The sequence below is a fragment of the Misgurnus anguillicaudatus genome, unplaced genomic scaffold (assembly GCF_027580225.2).
Source record: "Misgurnus anguillicaudatus unplaced genomic scaffold, ASM2758022v2 HiC_scaffold_29, whole genome shotgun sequence".
NCBI lineage: Eukaryota > Metazoa > Chordata > Actinopteri > Cypriniformes > Cobitidae > Misgurnus > Misgurnus anguillicaudatus.
In genome coordinates this window covers 8338861-8359555 of record NW_027395279.1, presented here as the reverse complement: position 1 = coordinate 8359555, position 20695 = coordinate 8338861, and the positions used below count along the sequence as shown (strand labels likewise).

At 35.3% G+C, this 20695-nt stretch overlaps 1 protein-coding gene across 19 annotated transcripts in view; it reads left to right on the top strand.

The window, feature by feature from the left end:
* Positions 1-20695, top strand: part of LOC129421321 (nuclear factor 1 X-type) — a 196177-nt gene that overhangs the window by 151967 nt on the left and 23515 nt on the right. For 15 of the 19 annotated variants that reach the window (XM_055176823.2, XM_055176790.2, XM_055176786.2 and 12 more), the window contains 5 exons: positions 2712-2786; positions 3013-3124; positions 6180-6215; positions 7262-7389; positions 10205-10279. In XM_055176823.2, the coding sequence (XP_055032798.2) occupies positions 2712-2786; positions 3013-3124; positions 6180-6215; positions 7262-7389; positions 10205-10279 (426 nt within the window). The remainder of the gene's footprint in view (positions 1-2711; positions 2787-3012; positions 3125-6179; positions 6216-7261; positions 7390-10204; positions 10280-20695) is intronic. The other 4 variants (XM_055176829.2, XM_055176889.2, XM_055176879.2 and 1 more) reach the window with 1 other exon arrangement.

The following is a 20695-nucleotide window of genomic DNA, read 5'->3' as shown; positions in this document are numbered from 1 at the left end:
TTTTTATTTTTTGTAATTTCTTAGAGACTTTATTGTGTTTATTTCGTATGAAGAATTTCCACTTTTTTAAGATAAATTCATTAAATAATTACTTTTAAATATGTGTTATGTGTATTAATATTAACTGCCAGGTAAAATATTTAATTTAAATAATCACAACGTGTGAAAATTATTTCATGAGCAAACAAAAACATATGAAAATTAAATGTCAAAGCAATAAAACAGGCAATTATATAATCGTCACAATTTATTAGACAATTAACCGTCAGCCAAAATTCATAATCATGACAGCCCTAGTCATCCGGTACTTCTTCGCAATTTACATTGCAGAAAAGCATAAATTCGCTTGTCACTCCCCCCAAAAAATAAATACCGTGCACGCCTAATTTTCGATTAACCATATGTTTCAGTTTTTTTTTACAATGTATTATGTAAGTTAAACAATTTCAACTTGTTTTTATAAGTAATGTCTTATTACAAGTCAAAACTTAAAATATTAAGTTAAATTGACTTGCAAAACCAAGTTGTTTTAACTTCATGCTGCAATTTTTTACAGCATAGCAACTATAGAAAGAACCCTATACGGGTGATTCTCACGAAAACTTGGTTTTAAAAATGTCAAGCATGAAAATGTAAAAATGCTTAAATTTACTTTTTTCCCACCAGACATTGAAAAACAAAGTCTGGAGTAAATGGGAACATTAATTTAAAAACTTTTACTTATCATTTAACACTTTTTGTAACATAATTTAAAAAATTAGTCCTAAAAAATCTCATTACCGCAACAGTCAGAAAACATCAACACTGACATATTTTCAAAATGACATGACAAACCTGAAAGAACATAATTTGGAGATTCTGCACATGCATTTAAAATCAAAGTATTATGCTTCTATTAATTAAATTAACATTTAATAAGCATCTGTTGTGGTAATGATAATCAAAATGTCGTGTAAGCATTCTGACAAGACAATATTTCAAATTAACTGTAAAAAAATGATCTTACCTGGTAGCCATCTTGAAGTAACTGGTCCATGTGCTTGGTCACTCAAAATCAAACTTTATTAAAATTCTGTATGTGTGCTTAAACTGTTCTCAAAAAGTGTTGCGGAGGATGAGAACATCAGGCATGGACACATCATTTTCCTAATTTTTCTTCATTATTATTATACATGAATATTCAGTAAATATTTTTTCTGTCATCTAAAGTAGTCTAGCAAAACATCCATTTATTTTTTTTCTTAATATTTTTGTGTTAATTTGATTAAATTACAACATAACGCATGTTCAAACACAGCCGGACACATTGCGGTAATGAGAATTTCAGCAGAAAATTAGATAAAATTTACAATTATAAATTCTTATGTTGAAATCACACATTGTGCAAGGTAGAACACAGTATTGTGTTAATTCTGATGCTTTTTAATGTTACTATATTACACATTTTAAAGCTAAAATCACCAGTGCCGTGGTGTTTCAATGGTTTCGTGAGAATCACCCATACAGCCAAAAATGGTTCTTTGTAAACCTAATGAAGACTTGATGAAGTTTAAATCCTCCAAACAAACAGTTTATTTTTCACATCTGAAGCTTTCATTAATAGTTATGAACGAACAGCTTGAAACTCTGAAACTCACGGTCTCGGACGTGTGCACGCAAATACCGGACGATCCGTATTGCAAGCCGTTTTATCTACGCTGTTAAGGTCACATGCACGCCCAGGCTGTCGCTCACCACAAACACAGAGCGCGAAAGAAAGTGATTTTCATCCAAGTTTATTATAGTAGGCCGGTCGGCCTGTGACGGAGAGTGGCGGAACGCTCATAAATCACTCTTGGCGTGATTGGCTGATGGGAACCACATGGCTGCGGCACGGGACGGCGCTGAGCTCATGTGCCGGCCTCGCTGCGGTTAACCGGCACGCACACACAGAAAATACACACGCCGGCACTACAGATGGGTGTGGAACCATGCATGGACCATTCACCCATATTGCCCACACACACACACATACGAGTGCATACTGAAAGTCCATATGTACAGCAAAAGCAATGTGCCGTAAAAACATACGCACTGTGCATTTGTATATTTGTATGCAGTGTACCACACACGCGCACACTTCAGCTGTACACACACACACCCTTAGTGTGACATAAAGCATTTTTAGTGCGCTTATTAAGTTTTAACTGGGATACGTGAGGTCGCTGTGTTGGATTTAACCATAAGTGTGGGGTAGTCTGTAATTCCTTTGAGACGGAGAACATATGCCAGCTGATTACTGTAATTATATACTCTCGGCCTGTTTTATGACAATTGCACGAGTTTATTTTCTGTGTGTGTGCGTTTGACAGGTGCAGATGGTTTTGTAAAGGGGTTTTCACCCTTTTTTTAGGTTATGCATAATATGTGGATTCAACCCATCCCAGTGAACAGTAAACATCCCTTGCTCAAGGGCACCTTAGTCACAACCTACCATTCATGATACTTAAATCGGCGACCTTTCTGGTTGCAAGCCCAATTCTCTAGGCCAAGACTGTCCCAAACAAACATTGATCCTAACGTGACCTCTGATGTATATGTGTTATATAGCCCTATAGTTTTGAAAGAAAATGAACATGAACAAATACAGACAACTCCCTGCTACCTCATTTGCATCTATGGTGATCTCATGTGGGGTCGTTTCATACATCTGGTTTGTCTCTCTCCTCCAGGACACTTGAGTTTCCAGGACTGCTTTGTGACGTCAGGCGTATGGAACGTGGCCGAGTTGGTCCGTGTGTCACAGAGTGAGTGTTTTCACCAGCATCTCTCTAATCTTCACGCTTCACTGGATATGGGAATCATAAGGAATCATGAATCCACTTAGCAATTCCAATTCAAGATGCACTTTATGTAGCTCATATGGATTCTGACAATAGACATGTTTGAAGTTTTAAGCAATGTATCGTGTTGACACGCATTATGGGATTGATTGTGATAGATCGGATGCTTTTCTGTCTGCATCTCATTTAGCACCTGTTGCCACGGCAACCGGACCCAACTTCTCTCTGGCAGACCTGGACAGTCCAGGATATTACAACATCAACCTAGGTCGCCGCTCTATAACATCCACACCATCGACCAGGTACACACACACACACACACACAGGCAAACTTTTCACCCTTTCTCTCAACTAATATGTGACCCTGGACCACAATACCAGTCGTAAGGGTCAATTTTTTTAAATTGAGATGTATACATAAATATGCTTTACATTAATGTATGGTTTGTTAGGACAGGACAATATTTGGCTTAGATACAAATATTTGAGAATCTGGAGTTTGATTTAGCAAAAAAATGTACGCGTGTAAAGATCATAAACCAAATGAAGTCCTAACAAAACATATTTAAACTAAAATGTTTGTTTTAGCACTTGCTATTGGCTTACTGCTGAAATGACCTTATGGACTAAAAAGGGGAAGTTGTAAGCTTTTACATTAACCGATCTTAAATAGGAAATCCCCAAGGAACGGGTAGCAAAGCAAAGTTTGTTGGCGAGTTTCTGGCCAATTTTGATCGGGATTTTGTTGCATGCACTCGTAAAAATAAAATTTGGATTACAGAAAATTCGTTTTTAAGGTGGTAGGGTTGGGCGGGTGGACGTTGTCGGGGGGCGTGGCAATCAGCGAAGATTGTAAAAACTGAATATTTCCCACTATTAATTACATTATCTGTAAATAATGCACATAAATGGGTGATTCTCACGAAAACTTGGTTTTAAAAATGTCAAGCGTGAAAATGTAAAAATTGCTTAAATTTACTTTTTGTCCCACCAGACATTGAAAAACAAAGTCTGGAGTAAATGGGAACATTAATTTAAAAACTTTTACTTATCATTTAACACTTTTTGTAACATAATTTAAAAATTAGTCCTAAAAAATCTAATTACCGCAACAGTCAGAAAACATCAACACTGACATATTTTCAAAATGACATGACAAACCTGAAAGAACATAATTTGGAGATTCTGCACATGCATTTAAAATCAAAGTATTATGCTTCTATTAATTAAATTAACATTTAATAAGCATCTGTTGCGGTAATGATAATCAAAATGTCGTGTAAGCATTCTGACAAGACAATATTTCAAATTAACTGTAAAAAAATGATCTTACCTGGTAGCCATCTTGAAGTAACTGGTCCATGTGCTTGGTCACTCAAAACAAACTTTATTAAAATTCTGTATGTGTGCTTAAACCGTTCTCAAAAAGTGTTGCGGAGGATGAGATCATCAGGCATGGACACATCATTTTCCTAATTTTTCTTCATTATTATTATTATACATGAATATTCAGTAAATATTTTTTCTGTCATCTAAAGTAGTCTAGCAAAACATCCATTTATTTTTTTTCTTAATATTTTTGTGTTCATTTGATTAAATTACAACATAACGCATGCTCAAACACAGCCGGACACATTGCGGTAATGAGAATTTCAGCAGAAAATGAGATAAAATTTCCAATAATAAATTCTTATGTTGAAATCACACATTGTGCAAGGTAGAACACAGTATTGTGTTAATTCTGATGCTTTTTAATGTTACTATATTAAACATTTTAAAGCTAAAATCATTAGTGCCGTGGTGTTTCAATGGTTTCGTGAGTATCACCCAAATAACGTGAGCAAGAGCGTTCAACAATTATCGAATCACCAGGCACGTGCAACATAGCTAGCAGCTTGCTCAAACAACAAAAATGACTAGTTAACTTACTTTAAATTTGCAAAAACTATAGACTAATACAATAACAGGCTTATATAAACCCTAAAACATGAGTCCACTTACAGTTCTCACGGACACGTGTTTTATCATCTGGCTATCCTCCAGACAGTTATGCACGCTTGCGGTGTGAAGCACGTCCACGCTATTCTCCGAGATGTTTTATCAACTGGCTACTATTTATCCTCCAGACAGTGACAGACCAGATCTTCCTCTCATTTGGCCGTGTGGCGCGTATGCCCGCTTGCGGTCTGAAGCACATCCGCGCTATTCTCCGAGACTTTTGTGCAGCGAATTATTTGTTCTTTTCGGAGGACCTAGTTAAGGCGGTAGGGTTTCCCACCAGCTTAGGTGGGCCGCCCGAACTGCAAAGTGCTGTGGGAAACCCTGGATAAATTTACAGTAGGAAATTTACTAAATATCTTTATGGAACATGATCTTTACATAATAAACTTCGGCATAAAAATCTATAATTTTAACTCAAGCTTTGACTTTTTTTTTACAAATATACCCATGCGAGGTAGCGTGCACACCAACGCATTTATGGCGGTGGCCGGCGTATGTTTTCAATTGTTTCCAACGGAAGCGCCCAGAAATGTCAACTTTGTGTGAAACGCTCAGCTCGTCAATGTCACTTCTTGCTCGGCCATCCAATCACAGTAGAGGAGGGGCGGGACAAATATCACAACAACCAACTGGTGCATCGTTTAACAACTAATAAACAAAGCAGAAGTATCACAGCGATCAAAGCGCTAAGCTAAAAAAACGCTTGCAAGCATAGATATGTATAAAGGCTAGATGTGTTACGGCAGAGTCTCTAACGTCATTGCCTGGCGGCCATCTTACCTCAGACAGCTCGCTCATTCGTAGCATTGTGTTTGATGGTGCAGGTACTTTTAAATTACCATAACTTGCTCAATTTTCTACCGGTTTGGTTTCTTACAAACGTTATTAACATGGCTATAAATCGGTAGAAAATTCAGCAACTTATGGTCATTTAAAAGTACATGCTCCATTAAACACAATGCTACGAGTGAGCGAGCCTTTATACATATCTATGCTTGCAAGTACCAACAGTCGGCATCCGCCTGGCGTTATCTGCGTTTATTGTTCATGAAACCTACGAATGGTTTTGCGGCCCATGGTCGCACATATTGTATAACTCTTGCATGCATTAAACTGCTTTATTGCTGTATATGATCTGTCTCTTCTACTGTATAGCTGATTAAAAACATGTTAGCACTCAAACTCTCTTACTTTCCTTTTTACCCATCATGCATCTTTATTTATGTCTATTTACTTGTCTATCTACCGCCTCTGTATATCTTCTCACTGTTCTGCTCACTTTTCTACCTTTGTCTTTATTATTGTTGTCGTTTTTGTCTCTGTCTTCCCGTTCCTCTCACGTATCACACGCTGCAGGGCTGAGATGGAGTTGTATGCCAGTCTACCACGGAGGTACCACACATTACCTGTTCTCTTTCTCTGTCGGATTAACTCTATACTGACTTTGCTCATCTTTCATTTTACCTAGTTAACATGTGATTTCAAATTTATCAAGTAAGGGATAATATATAGGCAGCTGGTTGTTATTACACTAAAGGTGCTTACTGTATTTTGTGATAACAGCCGTCTGCCTGAACATTATCTTACTTATTACACGGCTGTTTATCTCATAAGTAAGGTAACGACCATTAAATATTTATTTGAAATATTTTATAAGCAAATTTTTAACGAATGCAGACCTTTTACGGGGAATTTTTTTTTAAGATCAGACAAGACATTCAAATGTCACACACACTATTTGGTTTAATCATTTGTAAAAATAATGTCATATATGTTGACATATTTATATGTAATTTTGTGTAATATTAAACTGTATCCGTCAAAATAATTTGCAGCATGTTATTAGTTTTGAGAGGTTATCTGGGAATAATAAACTTGCAAATGCCGCGACTGGCCAATCAGAATCAAGCATTCCAATGAGCCGTGTAATAAGATGGATTAAATATGACATAAAATTTATTTGTTTGTCGTTTGGTGGTATGATGGTGTTTTGAGTCACACCTAATGTAAAGTCTATGCTAGATTTCAACATTTATTTGTTAAAAATTATTTTACCTTTTGGTCTTTTATTTTTAATAAAGATAAAATTATTCATTAATATTTTATTTAATGTATAATTGTAAAAATATATTATCCTATGGTTATTGAAATAAAAAAATTATGTCTTTATGCATTTGGCAAACCTTTTTATCCAGTTAGGGTTGATGTTAGATCAGCATGTTAGATTATCCCTATGAACTTTTAAATATTATGTTTAATGAGTCTCTCTCTCTCTCTCTCTCTCTCTCTCTCTCTCTCTCTCTCTCTCTCTCTCTCTCTCTCTGTGTGTGTGTGTGTGTGTCTGTCTCTCTCTCTCTCTCTCTCTCTCTCTCTCTCTCTCTCTCTCTCTGTGTGTGTGTGTGTGTGTCTCTCTCTCTTTCTCTCTCTCTCTTTGTCAGTTCCAACAAGCGTAAGTCTATTGATGACAGTGAAATGGAGAGCCCAGTGGATGATGTCTTCTACTCGGGTCGTTCTCCTGCCCCAGGAGCATCTCAGCCCAGCGGTTGGCCAAATGATGTTGATGCAGGTAAAGTCACCTGACCCCTCTGGCTCGTCTCATTGGCTACCTGAACTCCACACTTATCCAGCTATCAAACTACCAAAAATATGGATAACATTTAGTTAAAACATACCAAACCAATCATTCACTCAGTACCGCTTAGTAAGTTTTTTTCACTGACCATTGCTCTGAAAATGTAATGGCGATTTCCCCAAAAGCAATGTGAATAAACTTGAAAAAATGTAGGATAAGTGGACATGTTGAGTTACAATGGTTGTTGTGCCTCTGCTCATGGTTTTTTGTGTCAAATTAAATGTGCCGTCTACTCCGACTTATGTCTGCTGTCTGTAATCCAATCCAATAAGACCTCACATCTGAGTAAAATTCACAGTACATCAGCACCTCAGCGAGCGAATACAGAGCCAGACTTTCTATTCATTTTCTGTCCATCCTTTCATCCATCAATCCTTTGCTCTGTCGTTCTCTCTTTTCATCTGTGTCTGTCCATTATCTTATTCCTCAACAGACCATATAAATGAAACATGCAGGGAAGTAAATGATGACAGTAACTCTTTTAGATAGCTCGAGCGATCTCTGCGTTAATTGATCTGAGTGTTTGAGGAGCAGTTGTGCAATCACCGTCAATCATAACTCATCTGTGCATGTAATAATCTTACAGCATTTTACTGTTTACAGTTTAGGAGACAAATGCACGGATGCATTTATACCAAAACATTTGTATTCATTTTTTCTGCATTATTTAGTTAAACTTTACAATAAGGTTGTATTTGTAACATCAAAGCATTTGTTAACATGAACTAACAATGAACAATACTTCTACAGATATTTATTCATCTTAATTCATGTTCATTTCAGCATTTATGAAGAATTTTTTTAATCAAAATTTGTACTGTTTTAAATATTATTTAATGCACGAAACATTAGTAATAAAAAATACCTTGTATTGGCATTAACTAACATTAACAAAGTTTAACTCTTTCCCCGCCATTGACGAGTTATTTCGTCAATTTAGAGAAAACATTTGCATAAAAAAAGTGTTCCTGATGAGGTTTTATGTTAATCTGTAATACTGTGCTTATCCACTAGATGGTGCACTTTTCCAATTTATAAAAAACTGAAGCAAAAAAATATTTAATTAATTTTACACTTCGTGTATGTTTTGATAATCGTTCTGAATCTGATCTCTAACAAAATTCCTTCACAAAAATGCTATTATTTCAGATTTTTGCTAAAAAATATTGTATTTTTGAAGAAAAATAACCATATTTAAGAGTTAAGAGAGATATTTTGTTTGTTAAAATATGGCGGCACATTGATAACAATCAAGTTTAATAGGATGGTGTGTGAATTGGGTAGGGCTGCGTAACGATTAATCGCGACTAATCGTTTGCAAAATAAAAGTTTTTGTTTACATCATATATGTGTGTGTGGTGTGTTTAAAAATTATGTATAAATAAATACACACACATGTAGATATTTAAGAAGTATTAACATGTGTATATAAATGTTTAAATATTTAATCTATAATATGTAATATTTTTTAATTATACATGCGTGTGTATTATACATGCGTGTGTATGTGTGTGTGTGTGTACATGTATATGTATATGTACATGTACATGTACATGTACATGTATATGTATGTATATATATATATATATATATATATATATATATATATATATATATATATATATATATATATATATATATATATATATACATATACATGTACACACACACACATATATATATATAAAATTTATATATATATACAATTATTATACACAGTACACAGACAAATATGATGTATGATTTTAGGAAAAAAAATCTATTTTTATATTAAGTATTTATAATTATATATAATATAAGTTATATTTAAATATATAAATGTATTTACACATGTAAATATTTCTTAAATATATATGCATGTGTGTGTATTTATATCTATATACATAATTGTTATTATCACACACATATATGATGTAAACAAAAACTTTTATTCTGCAACCGATTAATCGCGATTAATCGATCTGCAGCCCTAATATTTAGCTGCTCTGCCTCTCTATTTTAGGTAAAGTTGATTGGTCGGTTTGTGTGATGTGTGTAGTTTTCTTTTGTGTTGTTCTGGTGTACTTCAGAAGGATTACAAGATGCTGTAGTGTGTTAAACTATAGAAAGCATCTTCAATGTCTTTACCCTCCTGTTATGTTCAAATTTTAACTACACTTTTGACTCCAAATAGTTTAATATATGCTAAATAACTTCAAATAAAAAATTGTAGGAAAAACATTACTTTTTTATATTTGTATTAATTTTTATAAATTGTTTATTTAATAGATTCATTTCTATAAAAACGTATATCTTTTGTAGCACATAAATTTAGTTTATATTTAGTAGTAATAAAAAAATATATATAACATTTTATTTGAAAACACATGTTAATAGTAAAAAACACTCATTAGATTAGTTTAACAGGAACACTGTGTGTACTGTATGTGCATTTATATACTTGGCAGATTTATCCAAGTGACTAAAAGTAACTTCAAGTCGAAAAGTATCAAGGAAAAGTAGGTTTAAATGTTTAAAAATCCAGTTAGCATATTTTTCAGAGACGTCAAAGGAGCTTTGGGGTCAATTTGACCCCACACATAATAGGAGAATTAAGTGTGTATAGCTGCTTATATTAAGATGTATTGATCTAAAGATCTCAGGTTCTCCTCAACCTTCCAAAAAATACCCCATCTCTCTTTCAGTGTCTCTCTCTCTCGTTCTCTTTGATTGTTAACACTATTCTTCTTCCCTGTTTGGGTTTTTTCAGTGCAGCACCATTTGGCCAGTATGCAGGAGAGGAAGATTAAACATGAGAACGAAGGCGTGCAGTTTCCTTACCATGGTTAGACCACATTACCCTCATATTTATATATTTATGCTCACATATACTGTACACATGAACTGTATTTGTCATCTCTTCATCTCATTCATACTCTGATGCATCACACACATCGTACTTTCTGATTTGTTGTTTGCTGGTGGATGTTCTTGCTCCTTTGTATGTGCATCTGTTTTGCTTCATCCATCATGTTAGTCCATTGTGTTGTAGATTTTTCTAGATTGTGGACTGATATTCAAAGCAAAGATACATTTATCAACGTGCATTTTTTACTGTACCTTTTCTACTACATGCAAGATTTTAAGTGTGTGTATGTGTGTGCATGTGCTTATGTTGCATGTGTGTGTATAAAGAACGCTCTAGATGCTATAGACAATCTCTTAACCAATCAGTTTATTGATTCAGCACGGCTATGAGATCTCGAACTAGGTACAGACCCGAAATCATACTTTATTCAAAGATGTAAATGCAAACAAAAGCAGGGTTTCATGCAATTCACATGCACCCGTCTGCGGTCAGTCTCTCTTTCAGGTCAAATATTATCATGGACAGCAACAATTCGAAGGCAACCTTGCTTTAGTTCATATTAGTTCATGTCTATATCTAGCCAGGAATAGCCGCCTTTTTACAGTCTAGGTTAAATATTGACCCGATATAGTCCGGTTAAGAGTAACCACCTTCTAGCCAAAATAAACTTGAATTTGGTTAAAGGTGCAGCGTGTAATGGTGGGCGATTTCGAAGCACCCTTCATGAGGCTTCGAAACATTTACTAATCATTTGTTTTGAATTTTTGGTTCGTAGCTTGTTGCAAACTGGCCAAAGTCACGCGATTTTAGCAAACGATGCTTCATTACGTCATAACTGTTTCGAAACATTTCGAATTCACCACTAGGGGGAGTTGATCACAAATGACCAGTGTAGGTGAGCTCGGGTCAGTTTTATTATAAAACTTCATAAATCATTCATCCTTCTGATTAATCACACCACCATTTTGTCTACTTTTTGTTTATAGACAGATTTAATGACTAAAATGTGCATAATTAAAAAGGGAGTTCGTCTTAATGATTTGTTTGCCATAAATAACACTGAATAATTTTTAAATTTTTTCCTAATTTAATTAAATAATATATTTTTCTTAAAAACATATTTTTAGAACAATCTTGCTATTGTTTTGTAAAAAGTGTCAAATGTTTGGACAGATCTTGCTGCTTTTCAGTGGTGTCAAAAGTATTCATATTCATTACTCAAGTAGAAGTATAGATACTAGGGTTTTAAAAGACTTTTGTAGAAGTTGAAGTATCAACTCAAGCTTTTTACTCAAGTAAAAGTGAAAAAGTACTGGTTTCAAAACTACTTAAAGTATAAAAGTAAAAGTAATGTAAGGAAAAAAATGTCATTAGAGAAAAAAGCCTAGGCCGCACCACAGGGGCCTATTGTGCACTACCCTATCTCCTCTAAAAAATGTTTCTAAAGGCCATAATAACTATAGTGTTATTAAAATGTTAATGTTAAAAAATTTGGGATGCACTAGGGCCAGGGGTAGGCAACGTCAGTCCTGGAGTGTCGATGTCCTGCAGATTAGCTCCAACCCTTATAAAACCTTGGTTACCTGTAGTTTCAGGTGACTTTAACCTTTATTAGTTTGTTCAGGTCTGCTTGATTAGACTGGAGCGAAACACTGCAGGACATCAGCACTCCATGTTGCCTACCCCTGCACTAGGCTATCTGTTTCAACCACATACAGTATATGCCCATTAAAAATGAACGCATTTCAATACAATGCAAACAAATACATTAAAGCAGTGGTTCTCAAACTGGATGTCGCCAGATGGTGCCAGGGGCCCCAGTTTTATAATATTTTATGAAATACATTACTTTATTATAAATTCTGTGTAATTAAACCTCAGAAAAATAAGGCTACTAAACAAAAGCAATAAATTGTATAATTTAAAATGTTTTGTTTAATTCAAATTTTAAGTTTTAGAATATTTATGTCAATCCACTGTACACAAGGGAGGCCGCAAAAAATGTTTGATAACAACTGCATTAAAGAACCATATATGTGTACTGCTGAATATTAACATGTGTTCCATAGAGAGAAAGATATGACTAGTTGCCTATAAACAGAGGTGGGTAGTAACGAATTACATTTACTTCGTTACATTTACTTGAGTAATTTTTTTGGGTAACTAGTACTTTTAGAGTAAATTTAAGGATGGGTACTTTTTACTCTTACTCAAGTACATTTCTAATGAAAAAACTGTACTTTTACTTCGCTACATTCGGTGGCGTTACTACGCTACTTTCAAATGGTAATAATTAATGAATACATTTTATTTTTATTAAGTTTATATGGCTTGTTCGAAAGTCTCGCGAGACGTTAGAGAGGCAGCTTGCGTTGCGAGGGGTGGCTACGTTTCACCCTTTAGCGCGCGTAGATGAAAGGAGATGACTGAAGCGGAGGATGACCTATGCAAGCTATCGGAGGCAGATCACGCGTGGCCTCAAGTTTGGTCTATGTTTACACTACAAAAGGTCAAAAAGAATAGTTTCATAATGCAATGTATGCTTTGTGCACCAAAACGAACTGACATCTCAGCATACAGGAATTCAAGCTCCAACATGAAACAACACGGCGGTAGGTGTCACTTTCTGCAGTGCCTTATTATAATATTATTTCACGCACTGTTTTTGTCATATGCGCTCTTGTGCAAGCAATGAAAATTACTCCTTACAAACAACACACGTTCACATCTGCACATTTCCATATCATTTCCTCATAAAACTAAACAAATTGAACAGCATGTTAAGTCTTGCATTAATAATACGGGAGAACCGGAGCAAAAGTAACGCTGGACGAAAGTAACAAAGCGATTTTCTAAGAGGACTGATAACATTTGCATCCCAAACTATGACAGCATCTTTGCAACCCTTGACAGAGCTGACAAATATCGCGTTATTTACTCACCATTTTCCGGGTGTAGATCCAGAAAGGTGTTTTCAACCATAAGTAAATTCCAAAAGCGGTCATTGTTTTCTTATAACGCGTTGTGTTTCTCGTTTCATCAATCTTCAGGTTATTTAGTGCTCTAACACATCCTGAAGTTTGACTTCTCAAGAGTTTTTCAAAATAAAAGTAAATCGGGTTTAAATGTGAGGAGATACTGCCGGGACGAAAGTAACACTTACTTTTGTACCATTTATATTATTCTAATTTTATTTAATTTAATTTTCATAGTGTTCAAACTGTTGAATTTAAGTTTGTACTGTTGGTTGCTTTTGAAACATTTGATAAAACTGAAATTTAAAATGAAAATATAATTTCATTATTTTTTACAAAGATAAATTACAAAATATGTTTGCAGTTACATATTAAAGAGGTCATAGTCATGTATAGTTAATAAAAACAAGTGTAACACGAAAATCTACATTGTTTTGTTGTGTTAAAAAAAGTAACAATTCACCACTTATGTTCAAAGTGAAATTATACTAGTCATTTTACTTTTTAAAAAATTCCACCTGGTATTGATAGACCACACTTGTGAGTTACTGACCACAGCAAAAATATATCTCTGTCTGAAACATTATCTTTAAAAATTTAAAAAACTTAAAAAAAAAAAATTCTGAAAAATTGTACTTTTCGCCTGTTCTCCCCTACACATAACCGGACACCTTACTTAAATGTAGAAAATACATACGAATAAAAACTGGATTGTATTTTATTTAATTCCTTCCTAAAGAATCTATATACTTATAAAAATAAAAGAATAAAGTATGTTTTTAAAGAAACATGTTTTATATATTATAATAAATGTAGAGTTGATTTGCAAAAACAGATGAGTTCCATTTGAAATTCTAAAATAAGCATTTTATCAAGCTCCTTATGTTCATTAATTGAACATTAATGGCAATGAAAATAACCTATTCATATAAAAACACGATAACAAACAGACACACACATTCTTTTTTTCTTACTGTAAGCTTGTTTAAAGGCAGATGCAGCCAAATTTTGTTGTGAACTTGAAAATAAATACACAGTTAACTGTCAGAAAACAGTCAGTGTGTTTAAGATTTTTTTTTAATGACACGTTATGTGATGTTGGAGGACTGAGATAGACTGCTTTACTTTAACCTAGGTTTATAAGTAGTATATAAGCAGAACAATGAGACTTTTAAGGAGAGGTTTGTGAAAGCCCTCCAAGTAGTCTGAAATTCAGGGATTTTACGCTTCTTTTCAATCAGATCGGAAGTAACGAGTAACTAACTACTTGAGTAGTTTTTTCATCTAATACTTTTTTACTCTTACTCAAGTAAATAATTAGATTGTTACTTTTACTTTTACTTGAGTACATTTTTGTATAAGTACTTGTACTTTTACTTGAGTACAGATTTTGGGTACTCTACCCACCTCTGCCTATAAATATTGTAATGGTGCAAAAAGTCAATCTTCAGAGCAGTGCCGCTGGTGGCCAAACTTTTACAGTGGTGCCCTCTTAAGTTAAAAAACAACAAAATCACACAACTATAGTATGTGTGAGAATACAAATATGCTATTGTTATCATTTATAATTGTATTTTGACAGCAACACAAACTACAATTATACAAATATGCAATTATATATTATAGCCTATATTTCCTCATCTGTACTTGTGTAGCTAATGGACTTTAGTATACTTTACTTTAGTCAGTATATATCCAAGCAATTTTGGAGAATTACTAAATGTCTTAATTGTAAGTAAATTAAAAGTCAGGTTTAAGGAAACAGCTGATGTCCATTAACAAAAGCAAAAGTTGGTATGTATGGTTATGTGTTTCATTGATTTAACACTCAAGCATTCAGCTAAGTAGGTTTTGTTAATGCAAATAAAATTTACGGCAGTTATTAGCATATACAAAACAACAATGTCTTTAGCCTAGATATCTTTGACATGCTTCAAAACGCAACGCAGCACAATGTCATTTAAGTTGAACAACTGAAGTTACATGATATAAATTGGTGCATTGTTATGCTATTTAAATCACACAGATGAGTTGGTGTCAGCAGCCAGCTATACATTTACACAGGCTTGTGAATGTGAACTGACCTGAAAGTGATGCGCGAGTTTTATTTCGTACTTTTCCATTTGAAGACAGAATGCCGCGTTCTGTTACTGTACAAACAGATGGCGGATGATATCAAAGCATCGCGAGGGGAGACACTCTGCATGCTTTCTAATCGCTCTCGCGGTTCTTTTATGTTTCTCTGTGCAGCGCTATCGAACAAACTTTTGATCATCTGCAGTCAGCTGGGGGGCGGGGATTGCGTACAAACCAATAGGGAGTCGAAATGGTGTATGTTTATACTTCTCATCCAACCACAATCGGATTCATCTGGATGATGCAATTTATCAAGATAGGTTTTTTTAACGATGACAAGCCGGAATGTAAAAAAAGAAAACAAGTTGAAATTAATAGAAGTAACGAGGCGATTTTTAAAATGTAAGGAGTAGAAAGTACAGATAATTGCGTGAAAATGTAAGGAGTAGAAGTAAAAAGTCGTCTGAAAAATAATTACTCAAGTAAAGTATAGATACCCAAAATATCTACTTAAGTAAGGTAACGAAGTATTTGTACTTCGTTACTTGACACCTCTGCTGCTTTTACACTATTTTGACCAGCAGGTGTCGCCAGCGTGTATGGTGTTTCGAACGCTTCGAAAAACTAAATAAATTTGCGAAGCAATTGGTTAAATTGATTCGAAGCTTCGAAAAGCTTCATTTCTCCCATCACTAGCAGTGTGTATATTTTAGCGGCATCTAGTGGTGATATTGCGAATTGCACCCCTCCCTTTTGAAGCACAAAGAGAAGCTACGATAGCGTCACATGACAAACATGTCATTATCTGAGACAACGTAGTGACAAATGCACTCTGTACAGCAGTTTTTCCATTTAGGGCTACTATAAAGACATGGCGGTGCAAAATGGCGGCATCTATGTAAGGGGACCCGCTGTGTATGTAGATAAAACGCCTCATTCTAAGGTAATAAAAACAATACAGTTCGTTTTGAAAGGTCTTTATACACCGCTGAAAACATAGTTATCTATAATATATTGCATTGCTGTCAAAAGATCTTTCTAAAATTTACACACTGCACCTTTAATTGTGAGATGATGTAAGCAAAGTCAACAGTTTTTTATTTATTCATTCATTTTTATTTCATTCATTCATTTCAAATGGATTGCTTGTTTTGACATCTGGGTTGTGTTTGGATGGCCATTGGACGTCTTTTTAAATGCAAAATTGCTTGCTGGGTAGCTACCTGAAAAATAATAATATACCAGGTTGTGGTATGTAATTCCCACTTTTTACTTTTTCTTCCCTAAATAAGACCCATCACTACATTTTCTCATTTAAATTCATATTTAAGCGGACAGTATTTATTATCACATACAGTAAGTCGCTCCTGTACAGTAATTCTCGCATGTTGCTGCCTGCCATTGTGCTTAGCGAACGCCAGGGGCGGATACATGCAGTGCATTTCCGAGCATCGTGCCTGTGTTTGTGTACTCAAGGCCACGTTCATCTGAAACACACACACACACTTAATCCAGGGAAACATGTGTAAATCCCAGCTAAAATGCCAGCATGCTCAGGTGCTCCAAGTGTCATGGGAATACACAACACGCACACATATTTACACCCATCGTGCAACACACACACAGTCTGGAGACACCAGAGCTCACGTCCAGATGGCACGTCCATGTGTCGACAGCGACGGGAGCCGCTGGGTTACAGAAGACATCTGTTAACGCTGATGATGGTGGCGATGCTCAGAGTCTGTGTGAGTGTGTGAGGCTGTGAACTGTGCTACGCTCCGAAGGTGATTCACTACCTGAATGAAGCTTTGGCAACGCTGCGAGGTGACGGTGTCATTTATCATTAAATCTGGTGTGGTCTGCTTACGCCAGCCGTTTGCGAACTCGCTACCACTTCATTCATAAAAATATACTTTTTTTCCACCCGGGGTTTACACGGATATGCTTTCTTTTTGATTTCATCTTTATAGACTGTCTATCTGTAGTCATAAATTTTTTTAATATTGTGAGGTTGAAATCAAACTTTGATGATTTACCTTCACATACATTTTTATACTTTCACTCAGCTCAGAAGTATGTTATCAGCCAGGTATTGTTTTATGTAGTTGTATCTGCAAATGTAACCCTGGACCACAAGACCAGTCACGAGAGTTGCATGTGTATATTTGTAGCAATCGACAAAAGTAAATGGGTTAAAATTATAATTTTTTCATGCCAAAAATCATGCATTTCTCAATGACTTTATTTGGACAACTTTAAAAGCCAATAGTTTTATTTATTTGCCTCCTCAAGAGTCTAGATTTTCAAATAGTCATATCGAAACCATGCATCAGCGTATTTATTAAGCATTTGGATGATGTATAAATCTCAATTTCAGTCAAATGTATCCTGGTTTTATGGTCCAGGGTCACAAATCTTGACTCTTTATCGACTTATTGCAAGGAACTGGACAAAACTTGGAGAGTGACTTGTAAAATGGTGCGGGAATGTCCTGTGTTTATTTTTACTTGTGAAGACGTGGCAGTCGAGATTGTGTTGGATTCGGTCTGTTTGTGTGTCTGTGTGTAAAGCTGGGATTTTCGAATGCTTGGATACAGAAGCTGTCCGTGTGAACGTGTGTGTAGTGCGAGGAAGCGTTATGTGCCGTTTTCTGACAGGTCAAGGTTTGTTTGGCGGCCAGCTTGTTAGCGTGGCGCGACTAGAAGGTCAAGGGAGCGTTTGATTGGCTGCCAGTCTGAGTTTCGACCTGGCACGCAAAAGAAATAACACATAAAGAATAATATACACGCACACACAGGAAAGAGGGAGATAGAGAGTAACTCATGCTGGAAATTCAAAGGCTCTTGTTTAGTGATGTTGTCAGGCACGTACAGAGATGCATATGTTTAAATGAACATCATGCATTAGCACATCACGCTTTATGTTGGCAGCTTTACCAACAGTTTATTGCAACGTTGGTCCTGGAGTGCCGATGCCCTACAGATTTTAGCTTCAATTCTGATAAAACCTTGCCTACCTGTAGTTTTCAGGTGACTCTTTAGACATTCATTAGCTATTTCAAGTGTCCTTGATTACAGCTGGAGCTAAACTCTGCAGGATATCGGCACTCCAGGACCGATGTTGTCTACCCCTGGATTATACAGTATACTTTTTGGCAATAGTATACACAATGGTATCTTTCTTGTTGTTTGCAATTGTATGTTAATTTGCAAATCAATCAGTTGTGGAAAAAGCAAGCATTTAACGCGCGTCAGAGGTGAAATCCGCTTCTTGTGGGAGGGGCAAGTGCTATGCGGTTGTCTGTTTGTATTGTGCATTTATCGAGAGAGTTACCGGTTTGTATTTGGTCACCTTACTATAGGGGGAAAATAGTTTAAAAACAGCAGAAATGCAGCGGGTCAATAAACGTCACGAGACTCAAAAGTGAAATTTGTATTTACAACTTACCAGGTTGCCCGATGACATACCACTGACACGCTTCCAAGCGAGGTCCTTTTTATTCCTGTCTCTATAGAAATATGAACTTGTGTCGTATAGCGTTCCTTCATGTTGAATGAGTGACTCCGGGCGGGGCTGCCGCCACAGCAGCGAGCAGCCTCCTGATTGGTTAAAGCGGCGCAAAAATCCGTCAAAGTTTAATTTTTTCAACTCGGGCTTCAGCTGCAAATTCACGTCAAACGCAAAAAGCACTATTCACGCGTACCACGCCAGACGTTCAATTTACGGCATTCGCACAAATTAGACACGCGAATGAGGCGAATCGCGTCTACCGCACCGCGCTGAACGCCTCATTCGCGCCGCGAGACCTCCAGATGCGCGTCAACGCGTCTTCACATTGACTTAACATTGAAAATAACTCGCGCTTGAAGCCTCTACCGTGGCTGGTGTAAACGCATAAGGCCACCATGCCAGAATTATATTTGTTGTTTTTGAAATGTTATAGTGATCATATATAATTGTTTCTCAGTCTCTTTAATAAAATACATCCAGAAAATACAGGAAATATATAGTATTATTTTTTTTGTATATATATATGTATATATATATATATATATATATATATATATATATATATATATATATATATAGATATATATATAGATATATATAGATAGATAGATAGATAGATAGATAGATAGATAGATAGATAGATAGATAGATAGATAGATAGATAGATAGATAGATAGATAGATAGATAGTATTATGTAAATTGTATTAAAAACTGTATAAAAACTGTGTAAACTGATGTGTCAAGTTTGTAGGGTAAACTCCCCTTCCACCTCAGCAGTAGCAGGAAACTGCAGGATCTCTTAAACCTAAACCTAAAATAAAATTAAAATTAAATCCTAATTTCTAATTTTAAAGACTTTTAAAGTCTTTTTACTTCATTCTGCTCAAAAAACGCTTAAGATGTGTTTAGTGCCAAGAGAGGTCACACTAAACACAGACGATGCCAAAAGAAGACATTAGGCCTGAAAATTTAAAAAAAAAATTGTATATATTTCCTGTATTTTCTGTTTGTATTTTAATAAAATAGATTGAAAAATAAATATAGATGGACATTAAAACTTCTAAAACAAGTCTGGTGGTGGTGGCCTATGACTTTTGGATAGTACTGTATAATACAATATGTACAGTAGTGACCAAGAGTTATGTGCAACTTTAAAGTCGCAATGAAATTGAAATGAAAAACTATATATATATATATTTTTTAATATTGTGGTATTATTAACAAATAACTTAAATGTGAGCTTCATTAATTTAAAAAAAATTGTGTGTGCTCATAATCTTTAATCAAAAATGCAAATCTCCTCCCCTCCTCAAAACGATCTCTCTTCACTTCCGGTCATAAGTATGGCAGGTGGGCGGGGTCCGGGAGAAGATCGCAGCGATTAGCAATTAGCAACACGACCCAACTTCAAACGATCCAATCAGATCTCGATGGACAAATTCAAATCCAGCCCTGCCTTATTTCATCTCAGAAGCCGTTTCATTCGGATATACGTCACCACGGGGAAAATAAGGCAATCGCTACTTCCGTTTCATGGCGACTTTAAACAATAGACACTGTCGCTCTTTATTCACATGTTTTATTAGAGATGCGTTAAAAATTTTGTATGCATGTTGCATTTGTGCGTTTGAAATAAACCTAAGAAGGCTTGGCAAACAATGAAACACAACACACATGTGCCCACAACAAAGACTACAAAATATGACCATGGATAACAGATACTAATTGTAGTCAGCATCTGTGAGCTTTTAATTTTTTTATGCTTTTTTGTACATTCGAATAAACCCAGAATCCCCTAATATGCTGTGGTTTGCGCATTTTGTTATTTTG